Source organism: Diadema setosum, chromosome 8 (genome assembly GCF_964275005.1).
Source record: "Diadema setosum chromosome 8, eeDiaSeto1, whole genome shotgun sequence".
NCBI classification, from domain to species: Eukaryota; Metazoa; Echinodermata; class Echinoidea; order Diadematoida; family Diadematidae; genus Diadema; species Diadema setosum.
The window spans coordinates 19,474,835-19,502,604 of record NC_092692.1 but is presented as its reverse complement, the minus strand read 5'-3'; the positions used below and the strand labels follow the sequence as shown (position 1 = coordinate 19,502,604).

At 37.9% G+C, this 27,770-nt stretch overlaps 1 protein-coding gene across 1 annotated transcript; it reads right to left on the bottom strand.

Moving 5' to 3' along the window:
• Positions 1 to 284: 284 nt before the first annotated feature.
• Positions 285 to 26,490, bottom strand: LOC140231374 (eukaryotic translation initiation factor 3 subunit L-like). The gene is made up of 18 exons (XM_072311499.1): positions 26,352 to 26,490; positions 24,473 to 24,515; positions 23,448 to 23,601; positions 22,396 to 22,475; positions 20,078 to 20,139; positions 18,559 to 18,628; positions 16,861 to 16,934; positions 15,594 to 15,674; positions 15,095 to 15,185; positions 14,416 to 14,570; positions 11,807 to 11,977; positions 8,368 to 8,501; positions 7,204 to 7,377; positions 6,344 to 6,401; positions 5,463 to 5,501; positions 4,221 to 4,313; positions 2,957 to 3,037; positions 285 to 2,354 (listed from the first exon to the last, which is right to left on the bottom strand). The coding sequence occupies exons 1-18, from the start codon at positions 26,382 to 26,384 to the stop codon at positions 2,319 to 2,321; spliced, it is 1,629 nt and encodes a 542-aa protein (XP_072167600.1). The 5' UTR covers positions 26,385 to 26,490; the 3' UTR covers positions 285 to 2,318.
• Between the last annotated feature and the right edge of the window lie 1,280 nt (positions 26,491 to 27,770).

The following is a 27,770-nucleotide window of genomic DNA, read 5'->3' as shown; positions in this document are numbered from 1 at the left end:
TTACACATATGAATTGACAAATCTTGTGTCTAGGTTTCACCAGCTGCTGTGCCAGCCAACCAATAGAGGAGTGATACCATGATTTTATGTGACAATACCTCTCTGAGCATCTCATCTTTAAACTGACACATCACTGACTTCAACAATATCTTGCATGATTTTTAACTTCCTACACTTTTTTTTTTGTCACATCTCAACACAGAAAGTCTACAAACCATGTACATGTAATTTCATGTCACTTCAACATATTGAATAATCATCTGTTCAAACCAAGAATTGAAATCTGCTTTCATCTCACTGTTTATTCGTAAATGACAACATTAACAACGCATGGATTCACTTTGACTTCCTTTTATTCCATGTATGTAAAATTGAATTCAGCGATTTCATATCACTGTTTACACTTTCACATACCTAAATAAGTGAACAGAGAGTGGCTGAGGGAAATAACAAGAAAACATTTAGGTTCAAAAGTGTTCTTCTGATTCTTGATACATAATTTATCATCCACAATGAATGATTCATCTTTTTTTTTCCTGGAAAATGTACACCTTGCTCAGGCATGTGCACTAGCTTGTTCCAGGGATTTGTAACTGTTTGCAGTTTGTATCCATGATCCTGTTTCTTTATTCATTAGACTTCATCCACTCTTTGCTGCCAACCTCAAAGAATTGAAGTCTTGCATCAAAGATCGTGAACTAGGGGAGGGAAGGCTACATTCCTGCAGAGCAATAAGGTTAATATTTATGGTGGTAATGGCTGTATTATTTTAAATAGATGTGATGTGAACAAAAACAGGATATGTACACTTAAATCCTCCTATGACTCCAGTTCGCTCTTGATGGGCCATAAAAGTTCAAAACACAAACAAACCCAAAACAATAAGCCAATTAATATTCACTGTAAGGAGACACTTGTGTTTGTTTTCACATCAAAGAGCTTGAGCCATTCCCAATCATTTCCCCTCTCATCTTTATCATTTTGTAAACAAAGCAGGACACATGTCTTATTCTCGGTTCAGAGTAAATGCTGCTCATACTTTACTGGCTTAAAATACACTGTAAAAGTGGAGATTTTTGCTTGGTGGAGAGTTTCGTGAATTTCGTGTGACCTAAAAATAGTGTGAAAATGAAAGTGTGTGAATTTTTAGTTCGTCATATGTAAAATAACTTTATATCTTTGATTTCAAGGTAGGCATATTGTAGGAGTAGGCCTATTACTGTTTTGTTTCTTGTACTTTTGCTCATGTTTGCTAGTCCCGTAGCGCGAGTGAATTTGCTGCTGTAATGCGGACCAGTTACCTTTTACTGTAATATAAATGCTGCCAAAGCCTTTAACTGCCCTGGCAGTGGTGAAGTGTTTAAAGTGCTCACTAATGTTGAATTGAAAACACAAAACTGAAAGCACAAGAAATTAATCTTACCCGACCAAATTAGAAAATTTCCACTTTCACAGTAATCCAATCTTGACATGACGAAAGCTTGAGGAGAGCCTATGAACTTTACACAAATTTCTACTTACTGCAATATAGTCAGAGCTACTAGGATGTCAAGAAAGATATTATCAAACAGTCACACTTTCTGTTCTGTCAACAAAGAGTGACATTGATAGATGATGTCGTCTTGTCACTCTACTGGCACTGTATAATAAAATATATTTTGAGAAAATTAGTTTGAAGTCAATCATGGATGTCAACGGGCTAATCACAGGCTAGTAAATACTGCAGTGTTTACTTTGTGCAACACTCAACATGACGACAGGACAAAATATTGTACAAATTCTCACAAGAGTAGCAGTTGTGTCATATCAACCAATTTAGTTTGTTGCAGATATGCAACTGTATTTAAACTGCCAAAATATTACCTAATGTACTATATTGTTGTGGTCAGATGACAAAGTAGTTTCTCATCAATGACAAAAGAAGACTAGAAACCTTTCTGATGGATTCTACACTTAACACTGCCCCCCCCCCCCCCAAAAAAAAAGAAGAAAATGTTTGAAATGCAACTTTTTACACATAGGTTGCATACACACATGATGGTATACATCAAGGTAAACTTCAGTGATTTTCCATAACTGACATGTCTCCTTTAAAAAAAAAAAAAAATGAAGGGATGTGATTTGAAAAGCCTTGTTCTACCCTGCAGTATAAAGTTGTGGTCAACATGAAGTTGTTGCAGCACTCTTGGCCAAAGTCACCACCTGCCAGCAATGTAGTCGCTGCTCACTGCAGATGTTTTCCTTCTTGTTGTTACTGCTGTATTGTTGCCTAGCTATCTGATGCTGCTGAATTTGTAACGTATCACATCTCTTCGCCTCTAGGACGATGGCATTTTCTTGAGGTTCCTGTTCAGCTGCAGACAGAAAAACAAGAGATTCAAACTCACAGTATTGGTTGCAGTCTCTCTCTACAAATAATGAAGAGGGTGTTTTGGTGGTATCACATGTCATAACTTCCTTGCAAACAAACATGTTTTTCATTCCACTGGCTGAGAGTGGGTGGAGAGCAATTTGAAATTCTGAAGGGCTTAAAAATTTCCGAACAACATTTTACACTTCATGCTGTGTGTGCTCCATGTGAAAGAAAATTCACACACACAAAATCCACACATTCAGAACCATACATTATCAAAATCATGATGATCACCATTATGAAAACTGGTCCCTTCAAAGTATAATCTCATCATCTCCTATCTATATCTTATGTCAAGACTGAGACTCTCCTCAGCATTGTTCATTATGAAAATGATTTTTTTTTTTTTTCACAGAAATAGTCAGATATCCTGTGACCACATTTCATGTTGTCACAATTTCAAATACATGGTATTCGTAAGTGATGCAAATGATTTTCCAGCAGCCGACACTGATGGCATTCCTTTTGCTGATAAGTATCACAGGTGCAATGTGTGGACTCTTACAAAGAGGAAGAGAACAGAGACATCTTCTGGTTACATACCTCATGAAATTTATGGATTTGGCGGATGAAGAAATCCCCATAGCGACGAGCCACCTTTGTGTCAGCGATGTGAATCATGTCCTAATACACAGAACAAACAGAGATGTGGATAGCAATATGTAGGGTTATTTAGTCATTGAGAAAAGATAAGGATGAGAAAAAAAATTCTGCCAAGACTATGTCTGTTCTCACATTCCATTAACATTCATGGACAGCAAAACCTCATATGGGATCTGGAGTAAAGAAAGCTGGCCAGTCTAAGTCTATACTTCCTAGCCTTGTTTGATTATCACTATTTATTCACTTATTTTGTTTGCAAAATCTCTCAATTTCTGTCATATTTTTTTGAAGTATGGTATTCATTACTCAGAAAAGCAGGTGTGAACTTCTAATCCAAATAATCTGATGGTTTGGCAATGGCAAGGTTAACATTAATAGAAAGTCATTTCCCTGGTTTTTGTTTTTGTTTTTGTTTTTGATTTGTTTTTGTTTTTTTTTGGGGGGGGGGGGAGGCTGTGTGGGTTTTCACTCACAGCATCTGTGGAGATATCCAAATTTTCAGATAAAATGACCACAGGGCGGTCCACAACTTAAAATTTGAGCATGTTGCAAGCTCTGAATATGAGAATATTAAGGAAATTGGATCAGGACAGAGAGCACATCATGAGTACACACAATATTTTGTGCTTTATTTACTGATGTGCTGCTAGCGTTCAGTGCTCTGTCTCATGCTTTTGTGCACAAATTTCTAAGTCGTTTGACGTTTCTTAAGTTTTGCACATGTTTTTCATGTTTGATTACATTTTACTTTCAGCAAGTCGCCAATTCTCAAGGATGTTGCACAAGAATTTGAGCATGTTGCAGCAACATGCTTAAACCCCTCGTGAACCACCCTGTGACCTGATCTAATTTCTAAGACCTGCCTTGAAAGTCTTGCTTTTGTGGGCCTTTGTGGCCTCCTGAAGGGGAGAAATACACATGACGCAGCAATTATGTGTTGTTCTATTATCTTTCTGTTTTTTCTTAAGATTTAGCAGAAGTACAGGCAAACCCCATTATAAAAAGGTTGCTGGGAGCACTGCTTTTACCTCGTTATAACTGGTCCCTCTTTAACATATTAAAATAGGGACCAGCTAAATACTGTAAAAGGAATTAGGGAGCGAAGAATTTCCCTCATTAAAAGCAATATCTCGCTGTAAGCAAGAACGTTAAAACAGAGTTTCCCAGCAGTTTTTCATTGGCAGATCCAAGATGAGATACTCACCCCATCGATGTAGAAATCGACCTCAGAGGCAGACTGGAACTCTCCCTCTAGCCCACTGGCTCCCTTGGTCCAGACAAGATTCTTCATTTTGTGCTGAGGAGGAGAAACGATGCAAGGAACTGGAATATCTTTCACAAAGAACTACAGGTAAAATTCAGTGAATTTACAATACTTCGTGCTACTTTGCACACACCCATGGGTTTGACTTAAGCAATTACAATGCATAACCCCTAGAGTTTGTGCTTTATAAGTGTCTGTTTAATACTTTATTACTATCAACTGACTATCCTTGGGAAAAAAATATATATATATGAAGAGTTTGTTTGCAAAAACCGATAAGTCCTTTTTTGAAGATTTTGAAGTAAGGTCTCTGTCATAAAGTACAAAATAATACCTTTTAAATGATATATTGGTCACTACATATAAAGGTACATTTTTGAAGTTATGGTCAAAAGAAGCAAAAATTTTCTTATTATTCTCTTTATTTTTCTTGACCTTTAATCGCAAATATCTCCATTTGGCAAATATGGACTTATCGGTTTTTGCAAACAAACTCTTCATATGGAGTCTGAACTTACCATTACTTTCTATGATAAAGTGAGTCACTAAAATCTGAGGGCCATCTCACCTAACAGCATTTATGCTTCACTTCTACAGGCAGACAGCAGACACTGTCGAATTCTGAACCTCTTTAGGAACTACACAGGTCTTCAAATTGTTTTCAATTGAGCATGAAGCTAGTTGGCAAATGTATGCTTGTGCTCTCAAAAATTCTCCTACTAGTTCAAGTTTATGTCTTCTCCATCTCCAACATAATCAACAGCACATACGCGCAATGTAAATAAAAAGGAAGAGATGTCAACAAAAGTAACCAAAAAAGCATAGTACATTATACATTTAATGAGAATTAAAGAAGTGAAACATTTGAGTAATAAATAATTTGGGGGATGGAGATGGGGCCAAGGCCATTTGATTATAAATACAGGTGTCTACCAAACAAATATCTGTACACAACTAGGACCCCTCTTACAGCTATATAAGAAGGCCAGCTTGAGGCCAGCCCTATTTGTAAACAGTGCAAAAAAAGTTCAGGTGACCTAAGACTGCCCCCTTATAAGGTAATTGTCAGTGTGTTGTTGCTGTTTTTTTCCCAATGTGTATATGTGTTTCAGTTATTAGTGATGACATGACTGTCGCTTCTATTCTAGAACATTGATATGCGATATGTATTGCACAACTTACCTTGAAACATAAAAGATGGGTGCGGAAGACCTCCTCAGTCTGCAAGCAAAATGCAAGAAGGAAAAATGGAGGGATGGAGAGAGAATATTTACTAACATCACAAGTATGCAGGTATCACTTCCATGCTCACAAGTAGAAAATGCACACAGACACACAACAGCACAATTTGAAGCTCAAAGATGTAAGCCCATTTTTCAATCCTATTTTAGATGGTCAAAACATTCCTAATTAATTCTACATTTTGATGGTTGAGTAAGATAAGGGCATTAAGGTTCCCATAACCTATGGCAATAGTGGCACCAACACCCTTGCTTACCTTTCTCAACAGACGGAACTGGACCAACTGGAAACACTGTTGTGTCTGGTTGGTATGATGTATGCCATTAGGAGCTAGGTCTTTTGCTAGGTAATCTGCTTACTAAAGAGCATTTATATTTGCAAAATGGTACTGAAGAATTCATAAAAATTCATCAGAAATACTGCATCAACCCTCATAGCACTACTGGTATTTACTGTTCATTTCTGTCGTTTTTTTTTAACTCGTTGAGGATGGGCTGATTTTGTTATAACACACATTTCCCATAAACACTTGCCCAGTATACTCGGAACTCATCCTCAACAGGTGAAAGCTGAAAAATGTGTCATCATCAGGCTTCAAGGAAGAAAAAAAAAAGTTTAACTCTCAATCACCTACACTACACTGAGCACAAATCAATTTTTTGCAAAACACAATAACTGTTCTAGACTGCCAACTTTTTTTCAGAGTTTTTCAAGAGTTTCTCACTCACCTACACTACACTGAGCACAAATCAATTTCTTGCAAAACACAATAACTGTCCTAGACTGCCAACTTTCATCATAGTTTTTCAAGAGTTTCTCACCATGTCCAGGAATGCAGCCAGTTTAGAAACAGGCATGGTAGTGTACAGCTTCAAGAAACTGTTGGAAAACAAAACAGAAAATACATTAAAAATAACAAATAATGAAGAGCAGCAGTGCCTCTTTTTACATACAAAATATACTGTACAACCAGAAACATTCATAGAATGAAACTTTCACAAATTGTCAACTGCCATCCAATGCACTGTGTAGAAAAAAGCTTCGCTTGAATTTGACTTTCGCGAATCTTGGCTCCTCACAAAATTTGCAAAAGTTTCATGCATGTCAAATTTTCTGGTTTTACATTATCATTTTCCGAGAAACCACCAAGAAATTCAAATAAAAAGCAATCAATGACATTTCACTTTCTCTGCATACTCAGAATCAGAACGGCCTAAGATTTAAACAGCACATTTGGAATCTCCCCACCCAATTTTCCTATTTTTGGACACAAGAAAAGTAAATAGGATATCTCTCTGAGCTTGTGCAAGTTATGAAAACCTGCACCAAAGTTATCATTCCTCATATCCTAATCCTTCACTATTGCAGGGCTGCTAACCGCTATTGATTAAACAAAAACAAAAACAAACAAAAAATATCCATGCACAGCAAAACTAACTAACTAACTAAATAAATATATGAAAATAATTATATAAAGGTAAAATCATATCTTGGTTTAAAAACAGCAAAATTGCAAAATTACGCATGCTTCATCAAATTTCAGAGTTACAAATATTTGAACAGCAAATAAAAAATAACTTTCACCTTTGATGAAGGAAAACATGCAAAATACAGGTGTATCATATAAAAATACTAGCTTTCAGCATCTAGCTGTTGCCATGACAAAGCTATCACCACTCACCTCCTGATGGTGTGGATAAGGATCTGCTGGGAGACCTCATCACAGAACACTTTCACCTGGAGCTGGAACGGCTCCTTCTGGAAGTTGCTGCCGGGGTCGTCGTAGTTTGGTGGCACCGGGGAGAGGAAGCGGGGGCAGGCGCTGGAGAAGCACTCCTCGAAGGTCTGCACATCTCTGTGAAATTTTGGAAGAAACGACAAAAACCTCCATCAAGTTCCTCATTTTCAGTGATACGTGATTTCATGGTACACCATGCGATTACATTATTTTTCTTGGATGTGAGTGTGGTCCTGAAAAGGATGTACGTAATCTCTAGCATGTTCTTACTGTCCTCTCACAACTAAAAAAAAAAATATATATATATATATGGCGTACCCTGAAACCACATACCACTATGTGTAACGTTCCACCACCATGGAAACCTTCAAAAAATGTATTCCTCACATTTCCAATAATCTTCAAAATTGAAATCATTCATAACAAACAGGATCGCATACGTCAAAGACCCTATCTGATACAGGATCATGTCTAAAAGTTAAAAAATAACAACAGCATCAACAAGGTGGTACTTTGCAGTGAGTACATGCGACTACTGTACGGGCTTAAGTTTTTGAGCACAGATATATTTGCGAATTGCGACTTGTTGGACTTCTTCTCGTGTTGTTAGTTTCTCGGTTGCAAGGGGCTAGTAATCACGCTTCACCCCACACAGAATAAATAGGAATGAATAACAAGCAAGCAACAACATTATTACCAACTGTTTATACCTGGTGATTCCCTGCACTAAACAAATAGCATGTTCTGCATTCAAAGTACTGAACCAGAGTGTCATTGGGCCCCAGATGCACTACATAGGCCTATACGATGCAGTATGTTAGACCTACAGCAGTTACTAGTTGCATGCTATCCAGCACTGGCATGGCTTGATTTATTCTTTCTTTTTCTTTTTTCTTTTTTGAAATGATATTTCTGTGTGTTGTTGCTTTCACGCAATTTTATAATTGCACATTATTTTTGCAGTTCAAAGAAAATTCACAACATTTGCACACAAAAAAAAACACAACAAAAAAAAAATTTAACTTGTACAGCATATTCTGCATTACAAAATTTTAGATGGTGCACCCTGCTGTATGACAGGAGCCTTGGATATAAAGTTGAGCTCACCCTCTCTGCATCTTCTGAAGTTTCTCTCCTAGCTTGTCCCTCAGCTGCATGTGCACGCTCTCGTCGATACGCATGGGGTGAAGGGTCAACACGATGGCCAGCAGCTTGTAGATCTTGTCCTGCAGTTTCTTGATCTGCATTGGTCACACATGACAGTATTTGGATATCAGTTCATATGCAAGTGGCATGCAATTACACGTTTATTACATTAATTGGAAAAAAAAAGAAACTAGAAATGTCGCTACGGCGACTGGTGTATGCCTCCGCCATAATGCATGGTTCTCCTAATAGGTCTATAGTACAATGTCTTGACAATGTGTGATGACAGTTTCACACAATTGGCGAAATATCAAAATGACAGGTTTGCCACAAATGTGCTGAATGTTCACTTTCGTAGAACTAGGTTCAATTGGATGAATGATTAAAACGTCAGAGTGCAGGTATTTGGGGGAACTGATGATTTTTACTTGACTTTTGACCCTTTTATAAGTTTATGCATTGAGTAATTTTCAAGGTATTGAGAAAAAGTATAATTTCACTATCAAATGGTAAAATAGTATTATCTAAACCTGGCCTTTGACCTTTGACCTCACAGTTCCAAAGAGAATCACTGTTAGGTAGAACATGCATAAATATGTAAGTTTCATGATAATACCTTGAGTTACTTTTGAGATATGGAGGAAGAAGTGCAATTTAGCACTTTCACTTGACCTTTGACCTTTTGGCAAGAAACTTCCCACAGAATATATATTGGGTTATACATGCATACATCAAGTTTTTTAAAAAATCCTTCAGGCATTGCATAAATATAAGGAAAGTAGTGATATTTTGAGGAGTTGACCTTGACCTTTGACCACCTGACCTTTGACCCATGACCCCAACTTCCCTAGATAATCACTGCCCATCGGTACATGCATATATACTAAGTTCCATGAAGATACCTTGAACCATTTGCGAGATATGGAGAAAAACATGAAATTTCAACCTTTTTTTCATAAAATAACCTGAAAATAACCTGTGACCTTTGTCCTTTGACCCCGTGACCCTAAAATCCAAACAAAGTATCATCCCCCCAGGATATACCCTCATACCAAGTTTGATGCAAAACCACCACACGGTTCTTGAGATATCGACAAAAACAAAACGGGACGGACGGACGGACGGACGGACGACCCGAAAACATAATGCCTCCGGCCACTTCGTTGGCGAAGGCATAAAAAAAAAAAACGATCACAGCACATAAATATATGATATTGAATACATAGAATATAGAAAGCATAGAATACAGAGATGTGAATTGTATATTCACTGTTATTTTGATGTCAAAGATTGAATGGTGAGTTTTTGTTTGCCTGTTTGCTTCTTATTAAACCCATGTGATACTAAAATGATCACAATTCAAGTACTAACAATGTAATAAAAGGGGTCTTATCTTGAAAGGTTTTTGTAAAGCTGTGGCCAGAGCAAAATGTTTTTGTACATCACTGTCAACATACAAAGGCTTTCCCTTGATCATAAAACTTAACCCTAAAAAGACTGGGGTATTTTGGTAGCTGGAAAGACTGGGGGGGGGGGGGGGGCCTAAAGGGCCCCCCCTTGAGATCTCGGCCGTGGATCGTGCGATCACTGCGAAAATTTGCACGATGGTAGTGTGCGATGTAATCTACAAGATCACATAATTAGATTTTTCAAAATAGTCTTCTTTTATTTCATATCAATTGATTATGCCAATTTATGCAAAAATCAGACTTTTTGCTATAAATCAGTAAATAAAGTTCTAAAAGTGCAAATTTTCAGTCCAAATACTCTTTGTGGCATTCTTAGCAAATGTACTTGAAAAAAAATTTGGTATCAAAATTAATTTCTTATGTATCTTATTGTTTTATGAATTTCTTATGTATTTCTGTTTTTTGACCTTTTGTTTTTTCTTTTTTTTTCAGCAAAATTTTATGTCAGACGTTTTTGAAGAGCAATACTGCTAAAACAAATTGATTTCAGCCATTGAGAGTAAAAATAAGCATATTTAGATGAACCATGTGAAAAATATCAATTTGCATTCACTTTGTACACAAAATCACATTTTGGAGCAATTTTCAGTCTGATGTGCACGTACAAAAAGTTATATAACATCAGAACCATACCCCCGGGCGTCGCAAATTTGGTGTCAAAATGTGCGGGGAAACTCAAAAGTCATAGAGCGTCGCGGTGAAAGCAATGCATGTTGCCGAGTAATCGCACAAAATGTCGAGGGGGGCCTTTTAGGCGCCCCCCCCCCCAGTCTTTTTAGGGTTAAGTTTGTTTGCACAGCAAGAATGGATGGAGTAGAAACATGTCAAGCTTACAAAAAAGTACTATCATATCTCAAGAAGCATCTGGTACTGCCCAAACCAAATAGCAGCTCTCATTTATGACTTTTAACCCTAATCAGGCTGGGCTTTTTTTGGCTATGCTATATCTGGGGGGGGGGGGGGCGGGCGGATTCCGCCCCCCCCCCCCTTCAGATCTCGCCTATGGAATGCGCGATCGCGCCGAAAATTGGCACACGCGACGCCCGCGACGTATTCTATCAAAATGTATGGTTGCTTTCTCCGAAAAATTTTTCTTATATTTTATATTAATTAATTATTGTAATTTATGCATAAAATCAGTTTTGGGCTCTAAATCACTTATTTATGCTCCAATTAAGCTAATTTCTTTTTAAAAATGTTTCTTGTATCATTCTCCTGAGACATAGGATAAAAAAAAATCTGTATCGAAATTAATTTCTTATGTATTTTATTGTTTTTTGAATTTCTTATGTATTTCTGTTTTTTTACCTTTTGTTTTTGTTTGTTTTTTGGCCAAAATTTGTCAAAGACATTTTTCAAAGCATTATTATGCTAAAATAAATTAATTTCGGCTATTCTAAGTGAAGATATGAATTTTTATGTGAATTAATTGAAAAAACACAATTTGCATTGGATTTGTACACAAAAACACGTTTTGGAGCAATTTTGGGGTTGACAAATTTTTTTCAAAACGGTACGCGCGGGCGCAACAATTTGGGTCTCAAAAGTTGCGCGATACTTGAAAGAAAAAAGTCATGAAACATCGCGGTGGGAGCTTATCGCGTTGCGAAGATATTGCGCGAAACGTCGAGGGGGGGGCGGATTCCGCCCCCCCCCTCAGCCTGATTAGGGTTAATTTGGCAAAACCATGTATCTTGCAGAACAGACATACATGGTTTGCCAAATTATTCTGAGCCAAAATCAGACACTGATGAAATCTACGTTTAATAGTATATATTTTTTTTTACTTGAGTTGAGGGCCAAATTTTGACAGATGAGAAACCACGCATTACTGTACAAGAAAAGTAAACAAATTGAAGATGGCCAAATTTTGAGAAACCACTATGTGGTTCTGCCAAATTGCGGCCGATCTCGTGTCCATCCTCACTCACCACGTCTACTTGGTAGGAGCCGGTGGAGAGGAGTCGGTTGGTCCTCTGGATGAAGAGGAGGATGTTGGTGAAGCTACGGATGGAGTCCTGGTAGCGCCGCATCATCAGGTAGGCAAAGCCGACGTAGTAGTAGGTACTGACCTGGCAGGCTGGCACCCTGGAGTACAAGGTCTATGGTGCGAGGGATGATGTGCAAGGATGTGCAATTATCATTACTATGAAAATGAATACAATCAGCATCAAAACATTTGAAGTAATGCATGATTGCACGAACACTTTTGCCATTGCTACCATCAAAATGATCATCATTACCTTATTTATCAGTCTTTCTGATAATAAATGCCATGATAATTTTCATTATCATTAGAGAAAATATAACTGCTTCAAAAATACTCCTCAGAAAATGGCTCCTTAATTCTCAATGTGGATCATAAAGAATACTTAGTGGTATATAGATAGGACAAGATTACATACACAATGCATTTGCTTTGCCATACATCTACATGTATACCAACTAGAGTGAAGAAAACAATACTTCTACCACATTCCCTGGTGTAGTCATGTATCAAAAGCGAGGGAGACAACCAGGGACAGCCTGGTTGTACATAGTGTTGAGAAAAGCAGAGAAGGGAATTGTGCAGGTATTCTCATATGTAAAAAAAAGAAAAAGAAAAAGAAACTAGAAATGTCGCTACGGCGACTGGTGTATGCCTCCGCCATAATACATGGTTCTCCTAATAGGTCTATAGTACAATGTCTTGACAATGTGTGATGACAGTTTCACACAATTGGCAAAATATTAAAATGACAGGTTTGCCACAAATGTGCTGAATGTTCACTTTCCTAGAACTAGGTTCAATTGGATGAATGATTAAAACGTCAGAGTGCAGGTATTTGGGGGAACTGATGATTTTCACTTGACTTTTGACCCTTTTACAAGTTTATGCATTGAGTAATTTTCAAGGTATTGAGAAAAAGTATAATTTCAGTATGAAATGGTAAAATAGTATTATCGAAACCTGGCGTTTGACCTTTGACCCCACAGTTCCAAAGAGAATCACTGTTAGGTAGAACATGCATAAATATGTAAGTTTCATGACAATACCTCGAGTTATTTTTGAGATATGGAGGAAAAAGTGCAATTTAGAACTTTCACTTGACCTTTGACCTTTTGACCTTTGACCTTTTGGCAAGAAACTTCCCACAGAATATATATTGGGTTATACATGCATACATCAAGTTTTTAAAAAATCCTTCAGGCATTGCATAAATATAAGAAAAGTAGTTATATTTAGAGGAGTTGACCTTGACCTTTGACCCATGACCTTTGACCCATGACCCCCAACTTCCCTAGATAATCACTGCCCATCGGTACAAGCATATATACTAAGTTCCATGAAGATACCTTGAACCATTTGCGAGATATGGAGAAAAACATGAAATTTCAATTTTTTTTTTCACAAAATAACCTGTGACCTTTGACCTTTGACCCTGTGACCCTAAAATCCACACAAAGTATCATCCCCCAAGGATATACCCTCATACCAAGTTTGATGCAAAACCACCACACGGTTCTTGAGATATCGACAAAAACAAAACGGGACGGACGGACATACGTACGTACGGACATACGTACGTACGGACGGACGGACGGACGGACAACCCGAAAACATAATGCCTCCGGCCACTTCGTTGGCGGAGGCATAAAAAAGAACTACATAGGGCTGAGTACTTTTGGATAGATATAATCCTCCTGTCTAGTTCTTGGCTTCTCATTACCTCCTCTGCAAAGAAGGCCTTTATTACCACTCTTGGGTTTTTGTCTCTTTTTTTTTTTGTTTATCAACTTCATGCAAAAAGCCACATATGTGTCTGGATGAAATATTTCAAGAAGGTTTGTACTGAGTCGGAGAAAAAGTTGTATTTTCCACGAGTGCACATGTGTGCAGTGATATGGATTACCACATGGATGCAGTTGCATTTTTGTTTTGTTTTTTTTTTTGTTTTTTTGCCTCACTACTATTCTTTAACAACAAATAGAGAAATACTCAGCCCTATTTTGGCAAAAGGAAGCTAGTTACAATGAGTATAAATGCTACAAATGAAGAACATTTATGTTTTTGGGTAGGCCCTTCAACATGGAAATTTGTGATGAGAAACAATGTTGATATTCAAGCAAGTCATACGGTGATGAATTATGACAATTCAAAGAATTTTTATACTCCCAATGAAAACAGTGATTTTTGTAACTTGCTTCCTTTTGCCAAGGTATTTTAGCTTTTTTTGCAAACACAAAAATTTGACAAAAGGGAGCAAGTGAAAATCATATCATGAGGTGGTGTATACATCATAAATGGTACACACACTCAATGTAGCCTAGAGTGTACTGCATTAATTGCAAGATATTGGAGGGATATGAACTGCCTTCACAGGGGTCAGCACACTTTTAAATTGTGTTCTCCCCCACTCCCATCCCCTCACCAAAAAAAAAAAAGGGGGGTGGGGAATCTCTGCCTCCCTAACGGCTTACATAGAGACATTAATCTACTTTTGTGATATGCGCTATATAAATACGGTCTATTATTATTATTATTATTATTATTACACACCTGTTCGTTCAGCTGGATATGTTCCAGCACCTTGATGGCCTGGTAGTAGTCTCCCAGCAGGGAGTGCAGGCGCAGGAGTCCGATCAGACTGAAGTAGCCCAACATCTTGTAGAGAGGGTGGCGGCCAAAGTCAGATGCCTCTGTCTCTGGATCACCTGTTTATGATGAAAATTCACCCTCTGTGCTAAGTTCTTCCATGTACACCTCATCTACTATTAAAACAATTTCAACATTACACAGTCAAACCTGTCTTAGCGACCACCTGTCTATAGCAACCACCTGCTGTATACAACCACTAAAAACAATTATCTTTGAGAGAAAAAGCATGTCATAGAACCTGTGTTTAGCTACCACCTGCCTATAATGGCCACTTTTTTCATCTCCCTTGGGTGGCCACTATGGACAGGTTTGACTGAGTATACGAAGATTAACTGAAGTAAACAAAAAGCAAAAATGACTGTAGTTTTGCCTGTTGCTTGCTTTTGTACACAAAAGAAAAAATGGGGGAAAAAATATGTTGCAGAACAGTTCATGCAGTGTAACAAATGTTTAAGAAAAACTTTTGAATTTGAACATATTCTATGGAACAGAATAATTAGCTGGGTCATGAAAAATGTGTCTCCTTTGTGCTATGGTCATGCATTGCTTTGTAACTCAGACTGATAACCTATCCCTTTACCTCCTAATCCATATGCCTCGAGCTGCTGGTTGATGCCAGATTTCTCAACCAGAGAATGGAGTACATTCAGGACACTGTGAACATTCCAGATCTGATGGAAAGATTGAAACACTGAGATGTTTGATAGTGTATGTCATGGATGCAAATGCGACAAAAAAGACATCTTTAAAATCTTATGAAAACTTCAAAATGTAGATGGGGATCTAAACATATATTTCTTGTTTTCGATATTACAGGTAATGCAATACCATGCTCTTTTATGATAAGAAGTCACGATTAAATGAAAAGATGACTACAACACTGCGTGTCACAGTGCAATAAATTGCATCAGAGATCGTACATTTGACGACAGAATTTCATTCAGACAAGCACAAAATATGAACATCAAAATAAATTGCAGTAGTGTTCACAGAAATCATTTGAGGCATCTTGCAGAAATTTAAGTTCATAGAGTCAAATTAAAGCTAAAAAAATAAAAGAATAAAGAATGAGATCTGACCTTGGGGTTGACCTTGAGAACAGAGATTTCATCTTCTGTCTTCTCCTTCAGTTTGCACCGGTACTTGCTGAACTCTTGAAACTGTCAAATGCAAACAACACCAAAACAAGAATATGTTAGTGTTGTGCAATGCTTGTGTAGTGTACACACACTGTCTTTTACCTTGTAAGTTTGAAGTAACTATCAATACATTATGTCAGCCAAAATGACTGCGTATGACAAGTAACTTCACTGTTAAAGTAGTGACACCGAAATAAGCATATTCACAGAAATAAAGAAATTCCTCATTTAATACAGCAAAACTAAACAAAATACATTAGAGAAAGCAGACACTCAGCACCCTTTTAAGCACTCCTACTAATATGTTTGCACATTTGTTATTCTTTATTTTGCACATATATTTTTCTTTTTAGTAAACAGTGAAATTTTCTAGTTGCCTATATTGAAGGATGATGATACAGTAAGCAAAGATAAGCTGTGGGTGAGATCCAGAGGGAGAAATCTAGTGGTGCTAGTTACTGAATAATGGAAACATGACCTTAAAATATATGTACAAAATAAAGAAAGAAAAAAAAAAAAAGGGCGGTGAGTTGGCTCAGTCAGTAGCGCGTCTACCTCATGATCCTAAGGGCCCGGGTTCGAACCCGAGTCTGGACTGAGCAATGTTGTGTGTAAGCATACCGTCCCCTCTAGCAAGAGGCAAAACACCCTGTCCCTCGGATAGGACATGAAATGGAGGTCCCGTGTATGAGAGAGTAACAACTCATGCACGTAAAAGATCCCGCTTCATTCATTTATCACAAAGAGCAGGGTGTTCAACCCGGTGAAGTGGTCCCACCTCACCTCCAACTGGACCCCATGGAAGACCAGCTTAATGTAGCTGAATATGGGCTATCCAGCCGTCTTCTCAGATGGAAATAAACAAACAAACAACCTTTTGCTTCACAAGATAATCCTGGATATTGGGGGTAAACACCTTATTCAGGGCTGTACATCAATCCATTTTTTCTACTGGTCTGACGGACAGGTCGGACCAGTAAGTACCCAGCTTTTCCATTTTTCACTGGTCCATTCCTGACAAAGTTACTGGTCCAACAGTGATTTGTACTGATCAGCGACAGTCAGACCAGTGCCAGTGTGCAGCCTTGCCTTATCACTACCCTCACAACTCTCTGGATAGATTGTGGACTAAAGGCTATCAATTATCAATATGTCCCCCAAGATAAAAACACATTTTTCAAAACGTGTCACCAGAGAACAATCTTACCTGATATATGAATTCATCGATGATGTCCCAAAGCCACTGATCTGGTAGCTGTAGATCCACTGGACCTTTTGCATCTAGAATATTCATGACAGGAATCAGAGACATTTATAATTTTGATGACATAATTAACATATAGCATTCTGGAAATGAACCTGGCTTTGACTGGCCTCTTGCAATTCAAAACTTCATTGTAAGCTTATGCGAATTTCATCAGTCTCTACTTGAACAAGATGAATATGCCAAACATTACAACTGTGAAATTCACGCACTGTATACATAAAAATCTTAGTTTACATGGCTATGTCAAAGTAGAACATTCTTTTGCAATCTATGAGTTTTTGTTCAAGGTCACTGTCAAGGTATGTTACTGCCTTTGTGGGTTATTTTCTGTTTTGAAGCATTTGAAGAACTGCTGAAAACAAGCTGATAAGAAGGGTTACATATTGGGAGGAGATTCTTTTCAATATCACACTCTTTATTAGCAATAATAAAAGAATAAATGCCTAAACATGAAGTTAAAGCTACAGTTGACGCAACTACAAAAGTTCTTTGTGGATAAGCAATCATACAAGTACATTATGAGTGCTGGAGTGAACAAAGATAGAAAACATTGAACCAATGAGAATAATGCCTCTCGCACCTCTCAGGCAGGAGACATACAAATGCATGATCTAGACGCACCAACTATCACTGAAGGAAGGTCTTCAGTCTCAGCAAGGCCTAATGAGGAACTGGTTATCTTTGTTTATTCCAAATGTCAAGACAATAATAACGACAATGTCTCCTTTATCCAGGGTAGCCTCTTCAGCGTTCCCACTGCTCTATCAGAGGGTCATGCCATTATTATTATTACCCTAGCATAGCCAGGTACCCATTTACACACCAGGGTTGAGAGGACCGCAGTGGGTAAAAACATCTTGTGTTGTCCAAGGACATAAGCACTAGGCAGGAATCAAACTTATGTCCTACAATTGGGAGTTGGGAGTCTTATCCACTATGCCACAGCACCCCCAGACAACAAAAATCTAGATAAATAGCTACTCTTCTGAAGATAGCCAAGAAATGGCATATATATACTCCTAACCACCCTATATTTAAATAAACATATTTTCTCCACCAGAACACAATGTTAAACTCCATACTGTGGAAAACTCACAAATACAAACTAGAGAAGCACTCTAAGAGCACAGATCTCCGCCAAGCAGTTCATTTCCACCACTGATCTTGTTCTCCCAATGAGATCAGTGATTTCCACAAATATACATATGCATGCTGAAAATTGCCCAATTTCACATTATAGAAGCCTTTTGTTACGTCATCAACTTCCAGCTGCATGGTGTGGCTCGCCCTTGCAGAAACTAGAGCACGCACTTTAGTGCGCATATGAAAACCTCTAAAAAAAATAAAATGACAGCTTGAGCTCCCAAGTTCATTGACCATACCTGCCAAGATATTGAAAATCCTTCATAAAATCCATAAAAATTCCCCGAATCACTACCAACATTCAATCATCTGTTCCTTGCATCATTCTCAAACTTTCCTGCACGTTTCATCCAAATCCGTTCACAACTTTTTGAGTTACATTTTGCACACTAACAATCCAACAAACAAACAAATGGCACGCCAATGATAATATAACCTCCTCCCTTGTCAGGGGAAATTAACATTGCATTCAGTGGGAATGGAAACATGACTTACTCAGGATGTGGTTGAAGAGATTACAGTAGTTGTAGTAAGCTTCAAATCTCTGCCTCTGGTCTGGTCCAGTCTGAGATATTTGAAAGATAGTAGAATACAAAACAAAAAAAAAAAAAATACTAATTTCTTCTTTTTGCATTTCCTAAATAATAGTTGGGAATTATATTAAAGGCATAATTTACCATTTGCACATGAAACAAAAACCCAGCATTCATGCTTTAAAATAGTTCTAAAATGTGAGTTAGGGATAGAAACAACCACTGTAAAAATTTGAATCCTTATAATCCATGTTACGTATTGTTAGATACTCAAAATATGAACAATAGGTATAATAAAAATGTTTCCAGACTAAACCGTGTACAGTTATGGTTTATTGAGAAAAATACTGAGATCTCCTTTTATTTCAAGCTTTATTGCAAAAAATTTTATTTGGTAGGATGTTTTTGTGATACAACAGACCTACACATATGCATCAAATGTGATATCTTGAAAATTTTTCAAATCACTGCTCCCAAAGGTAAACAGGACCTTTAAGTGTTGTGAGAAATCGTGAATTTCAGTCAATATTCAGGAAGTCCTATGATCTATCTCCAATCTATCATATGAACATAATCTCTCATCACTTGCTGTTATGATTTATGCTATAAGCTGTAAAGTGGAAATTGTTGTGGTGTGAAAATTTTAGCACAATCCGTGCTACATGATACAAGTGCAGGAATAGAAGTTCACAAAGTTTTGGTTGCTATTTTTGCAAGAGTGCATGATTTTGGACAGGCAGAAAGAGATGAGGCCAAGTGAAATTAAAACCAACTATTCAAATGGAAAGTATGCGATCAAGAGAGCTGGAAAGTAATCTTGAGGAGGCCCATGTGTCTTGTAAGAACACATGCATGACTACTAGTATTGTATACAAAACATTGCTCATTGAAACGTCAGCCAGTTCAAATGGCAGTGCGAGTGATACTTAAGTTTTCAAGGCTCCATGAAATTCATATCTCTATGTGAAATGTTATAATGAAATATCATTTTACAATTTCATCTCAAGATAGGTGTATACTGTGGGGGTAAACTGTCAAGTCATTTGTAGTTTTCTTCACATTCGCTAGCCTTGCAGCATGAGTAAATTTGCTGCTGTAATGCGGATCAGTCTCTTTTCACTGTAGCATGTGCTCCCAAAGCCCCTAACTATTGTGGCAGCAGTAAGCTGTTTAGAAGTGCTCACTTGATTATAACTGTCCGTGAAATTTAAAGCATGCAAAATTCATTCATACCGGGCTGAGCATGGAAAATCCATTGCAAAACTGAAGGAAATTTTTTACTTTTACAGTAACTATTTTTTCAAATCTAGAGAATGAAAAGCAATGTCAATATCACAGTACCCCATGTTACATGATAGACAGTGCCATTTTGATGTGAATAAAATCGTATTCAGATTTATTGCTTGCTTTATAACATTTTACAGTAGACAATTACATGTATCAAAGTAGGTGAGCAGTGGTAGAGAATAAGACTTTCTTACCTGTGTTCTTGCTAGTATGTGCCTGTAGTACAGCTCCTTGTACAAGATGATGAATACTTCATCTAGAAAGTAAAGTAGTAAGAATGTTTTCTTGTTACAGTGTCACAGTTCAGTGTCAGTAAAAGTGTCACTAAAAAGTGTCACACATTAAGGTTCTTGCAACTTCCATACACCATATTTCTTCACACAAATGGTATCAACATGAATACTACATAATAAATTCTCCATTTTCACTTCAAAAAGATACTTGGACTCATGTATTTCAATGGCTTGACAACTGAGAATGTAATATATACATTTGAAGAGTTCCTTTCCAAAAGGTGCTACATCCACTTTTGATGGCAAGGAGAAAAACCTGGATTTTTATCTCACATGCTTCCAAGGGTTTTCATGCAATGACTTTATGTCCCATTGTAGTACCCCAGAATGGGACAAAGAAAATGTACAGTCTCTGAAAAATCTATGTCTTCACTGATTTTCAAAGAATACATTTTCTTTGCTATTTTAACATTTTGTGGATTTAGAATCTAGTGTAACAAAAATTCAGGCAAGGTGATGTACATACGTAAATGTTGTTTTTAGTGACTAGTTTCTTCGTCTTTGTGCATTTTTCTCATATGAAATCTCTACACGTTATCTAGCCCGACCAGACCCCGTGCACTAAGCTAGCACGGGGTCTGACGGTGTGTGATACACATATCTATGGAACCCCATACACATATCTACTAAACCCCTCGAACACGGCCACACAACAACAAAACTATTGAAAATTTCTACATTCTTTTCACAAATTTTACGAATCACTCACGTGAATTGAGATACTTGGACTATGAGCATGGTATTTCAGTCCATAGTGAGCCCTCACGCAACATACACTGAGCAAAAAGTCCAATCTTAACCCGGAATGCTGTGATCATCGCGGGGCCATTCAAAATAAACCTTTCCCAGCTTTGAACGATGCAAATTGCGCTGCTAGAGTTTGTACGCCCGCGAAGTCGACAGCGCCCTCTTTGCCCAGTGCTGCGCCGACATTTCGAATCATTTCTGCAATTTCTACGATTTCTGCGGCGTACAGGATTAAAAAAGGTGCAATTTTTGGTAAGTTATAAAATGAGTATATCAATATCAATAGCTGAAAACGGTAGCTAAATAGATAAAGTTTTCACCTTATGTAGTCTTAGTAACAAATATGGTGCAGTAAATTCAAAATTGCGTTGGCGCCCCAGAATACAGAGATTACGGAGTGTCCACACCGTACAGCCCTGTCGCGACCATACACTTGTGTACAACGACAGGGCTGTGTATAGTTACACATTATCCTGTTTTCTCCATCTCTCCAAGAATTTGCATGCATAGAAATGAAATGTTTCACAGCCAATGCTTTAGTAATATGTGGGTCATCCGGAAAGCTACCAGGCAGGAAAGCTAGTCAGCCTGGCCTTACTCTGGGGGTCAAAGTGCAGTCAAGCATTCACATGAGCTTCTGACTGGATCCTGCTGGATTTCAAACCTTTGGAGACAAAACTCAATTTTCATTGCCTGATTTCTCCATTTTCACTACTTTGAGGAGTTTATTGTATGGAACTACCATTACTAAAACATGAGACCTCCGGATGATTTTCAGATTTTTACATTTGATCAACTATAAATTAGATATACTGAGGACAGAGTTTCAGAATTTGTGATAATTGGGATGAAGAATAGGAATATTTTCAAAATTTAGAACAAATTGCAATGAACAAGGATGATGACATGGCAGAGTCACCATAAGAATGCGAGAGTTGGGGCTCAAGGAAGCAGAACAAAAGAAGAAAGCATGCATAGATTATACACAGGTGAACTCGCAGGCAAGCGGTATTGTAATAAAATTACACTGATACATTTCTGAAATATGTGAACCTCCTATGTCATCATCCTTGTTCAGAGTAATTTGTTTAAGATTTTTTAAAGTATTGTTTCTTTGCTCAAGAACCACAATAAATTCCACAAATCTATAAATGGAGTTGTCGATTTATGTAGTACATGATGTGAAATTATGAAAATCGTCTGGAATGTCCCTATAACAATTTCTGTCAAAAAGTCCAATTTCATGAAAAATGGATCGAGCACCTTTGGAAAGGAACTTTGCTTTACAGACAACCAAATGACCATGTAGATGTTACAGACACATTTGTTGACAAGAATTATACACCATACATTGTATGATCGCTTAAAGTTGCACCTCTGAAGTACAATTGGAATTGATGATAACTGAAGGTAATTTCACTCTTAATTCCCAATCATATGGCTATACATGAAATCATGTTGCTTGTTATTACCATTCTCGACTAGGGGTGCTATGGTGTCTGCAGACGGCCAAGCAGAGTTCTTGAAGTAGCTCTCAGAGAGTTTGTTGAATCTGTCAGGTTAAAAAAGTACCAAATAGATGGTTTGTGTGAAACAGTCTTCTAGAACAAGTATTGTTAAAAAAGAAAAAAAAAAGAAAAAAAGAGAAAACAACAACAACAACAACCTCCCAGCAATGCACAGGCTAAGTATATACTGCTATATTCCTTTCAGAAACATGCTATGTAACATACCGAATGCCAAGTATTCTACTTATCACAGTTGGCATCTGTAAAGCTTAAAGCCATCATGTCCCATTGAAGATTTGATGAATAGTAAGTCAAATGACAATGTATATTTCATTTACTGTCTTGTAAACATTCACCTCTTTGATCATACTTTTATCTTCCCTACAATAACTCAATGATGCAAGATGATGCAAGAAATTTTAAGGGATGATGAACTTATACCTCAGTAATCTAATTTTTCACAAAGTAACAATTGGTAATCTAAACTATGATGTGATTTGCACTGTTCTGACATTAAATGCAATGTTCAAGTACAGTGCTGAAGTTGGGAATTTTGCGTATCTTGAAAGAGAGGCCATTTAGACACTACTGATTCTGATGTATGGCACCATTCTCCACATACATGTACCTCGCCCACATATTTGAAACATACATAGAGTATGTCCATGCCATGTCCAATCCAACACATTACAACCAAACTCTGAATAGTGCATTGCAGAAGTATCTTGCTGAAGGCACAGACACAACATATCACCACACTGCTTCAAGTCTCAGTGTGATTGACTGATGTCTCCACTGGGAAGCAACACTAGCTTTCACTGATCAACAAAACGTAGTATCACTGAATAAGTCATCGTCCAACCTCTTCAATCAATCACTTATCTTATGGAACACAAACAATGCTTGTTGAGAACAAACAAAATGAAACATGGGGGGACAGAGGAAGAGATTTATAATAAAATGAGAGAAGCAAGACAACAAAGATACAGCAGATCAGCATGCTGGGGGCAACTTACGTTGTTTCGTAGCAGAAGTTGATCTCGTACACATTGTTTTCCTTTATATTGCGCTGGAAAACCTGAATGAATCTCTTGATCTCCTCCGGGACGATGTAACGCGACTGGCGAGGCGGGTAGTCCTGCTCATACAGGAAGTCCTTGCTGGGGTCACCTGGAACAAATCACAGAAGAGGAAAAATACAGCAACACAAAACAGGAGGAGTACTTTTATCATGTTGGCTCGTCCTGCATGTACAGCGTGTTAAAGGGATGGTACAGTATTGGTGGAAATGAGAATTGTGCTTTTAAGTTTTTGCGAGATACCAAGAAAACACTTACGAAATAGTACAGAGCATGCCATTTTAAGAAGAATTCAATGTTTATTTGATAAAAATCAGGTTTGAATGACTGAAACATCCAAAACAAAGTAAAACAAAGCGATTGTAATAAAATGTGGGTCCCACACTTTATTAGAATTGCCCTGTTTTTTACAACTCGGCCATTTCAAGACCAATTTTCATCAAATAAACGTTGAATTCCTCATGGAATTACATACTCTTTCATATTTCATAAGAGGTTTCTTATTATCTCACCGAAAAATGTTAGAAACCTGAAATTAGGTCTCAACATGAACTATAGGATCCCTTTAAATCAGTCTCATGTGGTGCCCATTGTAATTACCGTGTATAATCTTCAGTCATAACATCCAAGGCTCATGTTACTTTACTCTGTGAAAATTGTGCGATTCAGAACATGAGAGTCAAGGTGATATAAAAGACGTCTTATAACATCGTCTTCAGTTTTGGTCTAGCTTTGAATTCTCACATCACCTTTCCTCCTCCATGCTCTCACAGACTGTTGAATACATTTCATTAAGTATTACAGAAAGTCAAAAACATATTCCTTTCAAAAGTTTCAGACAACTGTTCTTTTACAAACTTTAAAAGGGTTAGCAATCAAAACTGCTTGAATACAGAGTGAAAGAGTAACAAAAGTTGTTGTGGTATGTCTGACCAACAGAAAACAGTTCTGAAGCGTCTTACCTGTATGAGACTCATAGCGATCATCATAGCCATACGGGTCATACTGCAAAGAAAAGGGAAATAACTTATTGTATTGCGCATCTCAGTCATGCCTACTTACTTGGCACTAGGGTAGTTTTGCACAGCCTCATTTAGATATGATGATTTTAAAACATGGGTATATACACTCTGCAAAAAAGAAAGTAAACACTTTTTTCACTTTGTATTTCTCGTAACATTGGTCCAAATGGCCTATTTTTTCTCAGTTGGTTAGGCACTTCACTCGTTTTCAAAGTGGCATAATGCATAAGCTTCCCCGACTTAACAATTTACAAAATTCATGTTCAAACAAAGAATGAGCTTGTGTTTAGAGCAGGTGATCAGAATACTCCCATCACTTGACAATTTAGCAGGCATCCATTTCATTGTTTTGTACTGAATGCAATAACACTGACAGATATTTTCCTTTTAAATTGCACAATACCATTCTTGCTGTCAGGTGGATGTGCTGGCTGGCAAGCACCATTTAGATAAGGATCACATGAATAATCATTGTATCACAGATGCTTATCTCACTGAATTTACAAACCAAATGCCTGTTGGTACAAATGACCTTTTTCTGCTCATGCACAAAGTGGAATTACGAACTGGTCTTTTTTCTGTCGACACTGTTTCAATTCGAACTTCTAATGACATAAGGCCCTAAGGCTTATTAGCTGAGGGAGTAAGCCATAAACATAAAAGTGATAAAATGGATGGGATTTCTTTATTTCATTCTGTTCTAGGAATTTAAGAATTCACTAGACAAGTTCAAGAACCTATTTTCGGTTTTTATTTATCATAAAATTTGACTGAAGATGTAGTGTAACCATGCGCCATCACTTTTTTCTTTGTGCAATCCGATCCTTGCAATTTGCAGACATTTAGTTTTGCAGTGTCAGTGAGTCCTGGTGAGTGATAGCCCGACCAGACGCTGTTACGCTATGCGAAAACAGCGTCTGACGAGCGCGGCATGCAGCCTCAAAGTGAGGAACCTCAACACAACTAGCACTACAAAACTTAGGAAAATGTATACTTTTCTCCTTTAAACAGAATACTTTACTCACGTTAAATGCATGTTTCTATTACAGAAGAATAGTTCGCCACACTGTGTCCATGGAGACCACTTGCGATAAGTCCGTGGAACAAATAAATGACACTTTCTGGCGCAATTCCTGACCGTCGGTACGTCGCGACGTACCATGTACAGCGACTGGGCTGTGTATAGTTAGGCCTGGCGTGAAAAATTGTGTACCGTGTGGACATGCTGGATATGATGATCAATTTCGGTAAGTTTCATTGCGTACATTTGAATACTGACAGCATCAGATGTAGAGTAAATATTGAAAAGTATACTCGTTGAGTTTGAGGTGACGAAAATGATGTTAAGTACCAAAATTCAAAGCTATCGTAATACGATTACGTCGCTCTCCTAGTGGTTGGTGGTCGCGCGCGTACAGCCCTGTCGCGACGTACCATGTACAGCGACTGGGCTGTGTATAGTTAGGTGAGTGAGTGGTGTGAATGTCAGATTTAACTCGAATTCTAGTGGCAGTGCTGCATGTAACAACATGCTGCTGTATAGTACCATAGTGCTGGGTATCAATAATTTTGATAGGTATCACTGCGTTAATCTGACCGTCGATGTTAGAGCTCGATTTAAGGCGGTTGTTTGGGAGATAGCACTAACAGTACCAGGTAACAAAATACATACCACAGACCCACAGTGCCAGTGCAGTGTTGTATACCTACAGCAGTGTTGTATGGAACAAACACCTTACTGAATGGACTGGGACTACACAATGGTCGCATATGTTAACCTTCCAAATCATTCGGGTTAAATCATATAATCATACATTACCTCTGCTCCATAATCATCCATCTGGGAATGCATGATACTTTCCTTCCTACTTCTTCACTCAGTACAAATCAGCGCTCGATACGATGTTATCATACGAAAATAGGTTTAGTACAATGATGGCGGTCAACCCCGGCACATTTCTCTCCGCATCGCATGCGCCTCGAATATCTTTTTCAGGACATACGCCATCAACGTCGGCGAGGAGAATGAGGAGGGCCACTGATCTCCTGTTGACCAGTGATGAGTCGGATCGGCAGATCATAAGATCAGTGGTAAAGGCTAAAGAGGAGGAAAATGAAAAAACAAAACAAAACAAAACAAAACAAAAACAAACAAACCGGGAAAAAGCATGCTCGGTGTGATCATGGACCCTACGTAGGGTCCATAATGTGATTTATAATACAGTGTTATGTCTGTCCCGGGTCTCTAGATGAACATAAGAGAGTAGTAACTTTGAGATCGTAAAAGTTATACAGGGCGAACACATAGATATTTTAATCAAAATTTCCTAAACACAAAGAAATATTTTTCACGTTTGTTTTTGGGTCAGTTTGTTTTCTTTATTTTCTTTGTGTGGCTTCTCGTATACAAGGACCGGAGGAATGTGTGGATTTGGGGTCGGGGCAGGTAGGAATTCTGTTTTATTGATGCACTCTTGTTAAAATGAACTTGGTTATAGCGAAATTTTGTTACGAGTAGTAAAAAAAAAAAAAAAAAAAGGTAAAAATTCAGGTCACTAAATTATCATCAATAATGGTCTAGATGGTGCAAAATTCCCTCACGCCAAACACGGTTATAACTAAATTCTTTCCTGTTTATTGAAGCCATGGGCGTAAATCCCGGGGGGGATGGGGGGGATATATCCCCCCCTGAAATGGAGGAGGGGGGGATGGCCTGTACAATCATCCCCCCCTGAATTTTGAAGAAAAAAAATGGAGGAAGCAGAAATGTGATTGTATCAATTTTGGCATATTGCATGACGTTTGTACGCCGGCCTTCAGACAGGTAACAGAGCTGAACAGTATTCTATCTTGCAGGAAATCGAATGCATAATTTTCTCAAGCGCTCGCTCGCTTCGCTCGCTCGCGGACATGGACATACACTGTAAGGTATGGCTCAGACGTTGACAACGTCAAATAGTGTAGGCCTACATGTAAACATGCTAAGACGAGAGTAACTTGGGACCATCTGCAAAATATTTACGAAAACAAACAAACAAACAATAACAAAACTATATTGCCATAATTGAACCCCCTCCATTTCCTGAATCATTCATGAGGAACGACAGTGACTGATAATTCAGTCAAGATACATCTATGGGTATACCCAGGGAAGATCAGGGGCGTCGAAAATATCTCGGGGGGGGGGGGGCAAAGGGCATTTGCCCCGCCCCTACGAAAGTGTTTAGGCAGGCAAATC

Bases quoted from the DNA above. Each gene is read 5' to 3' on its own strand.
- LOC140231374 (XM_072311499.1), bottom strand. From the start codon at position 26,384: ATGCATTCCCAGATGGATGATTATGGAGCAGAG. The intron at 5,502-6,343 runs GTGAGAAACTCT...TTTTGCTTGCAG, and splicing joins TGGCTGCATTCCTGGACATG to ACTGAGGAGGTCTTCCGCAC. The intron at 3,038-4,220 runs GTGAGTATCTCA...TCTGTGTATTAG, and splicing joins TCGATTTCTACATCGATGGG to GACATGATTCACATCGCTGA.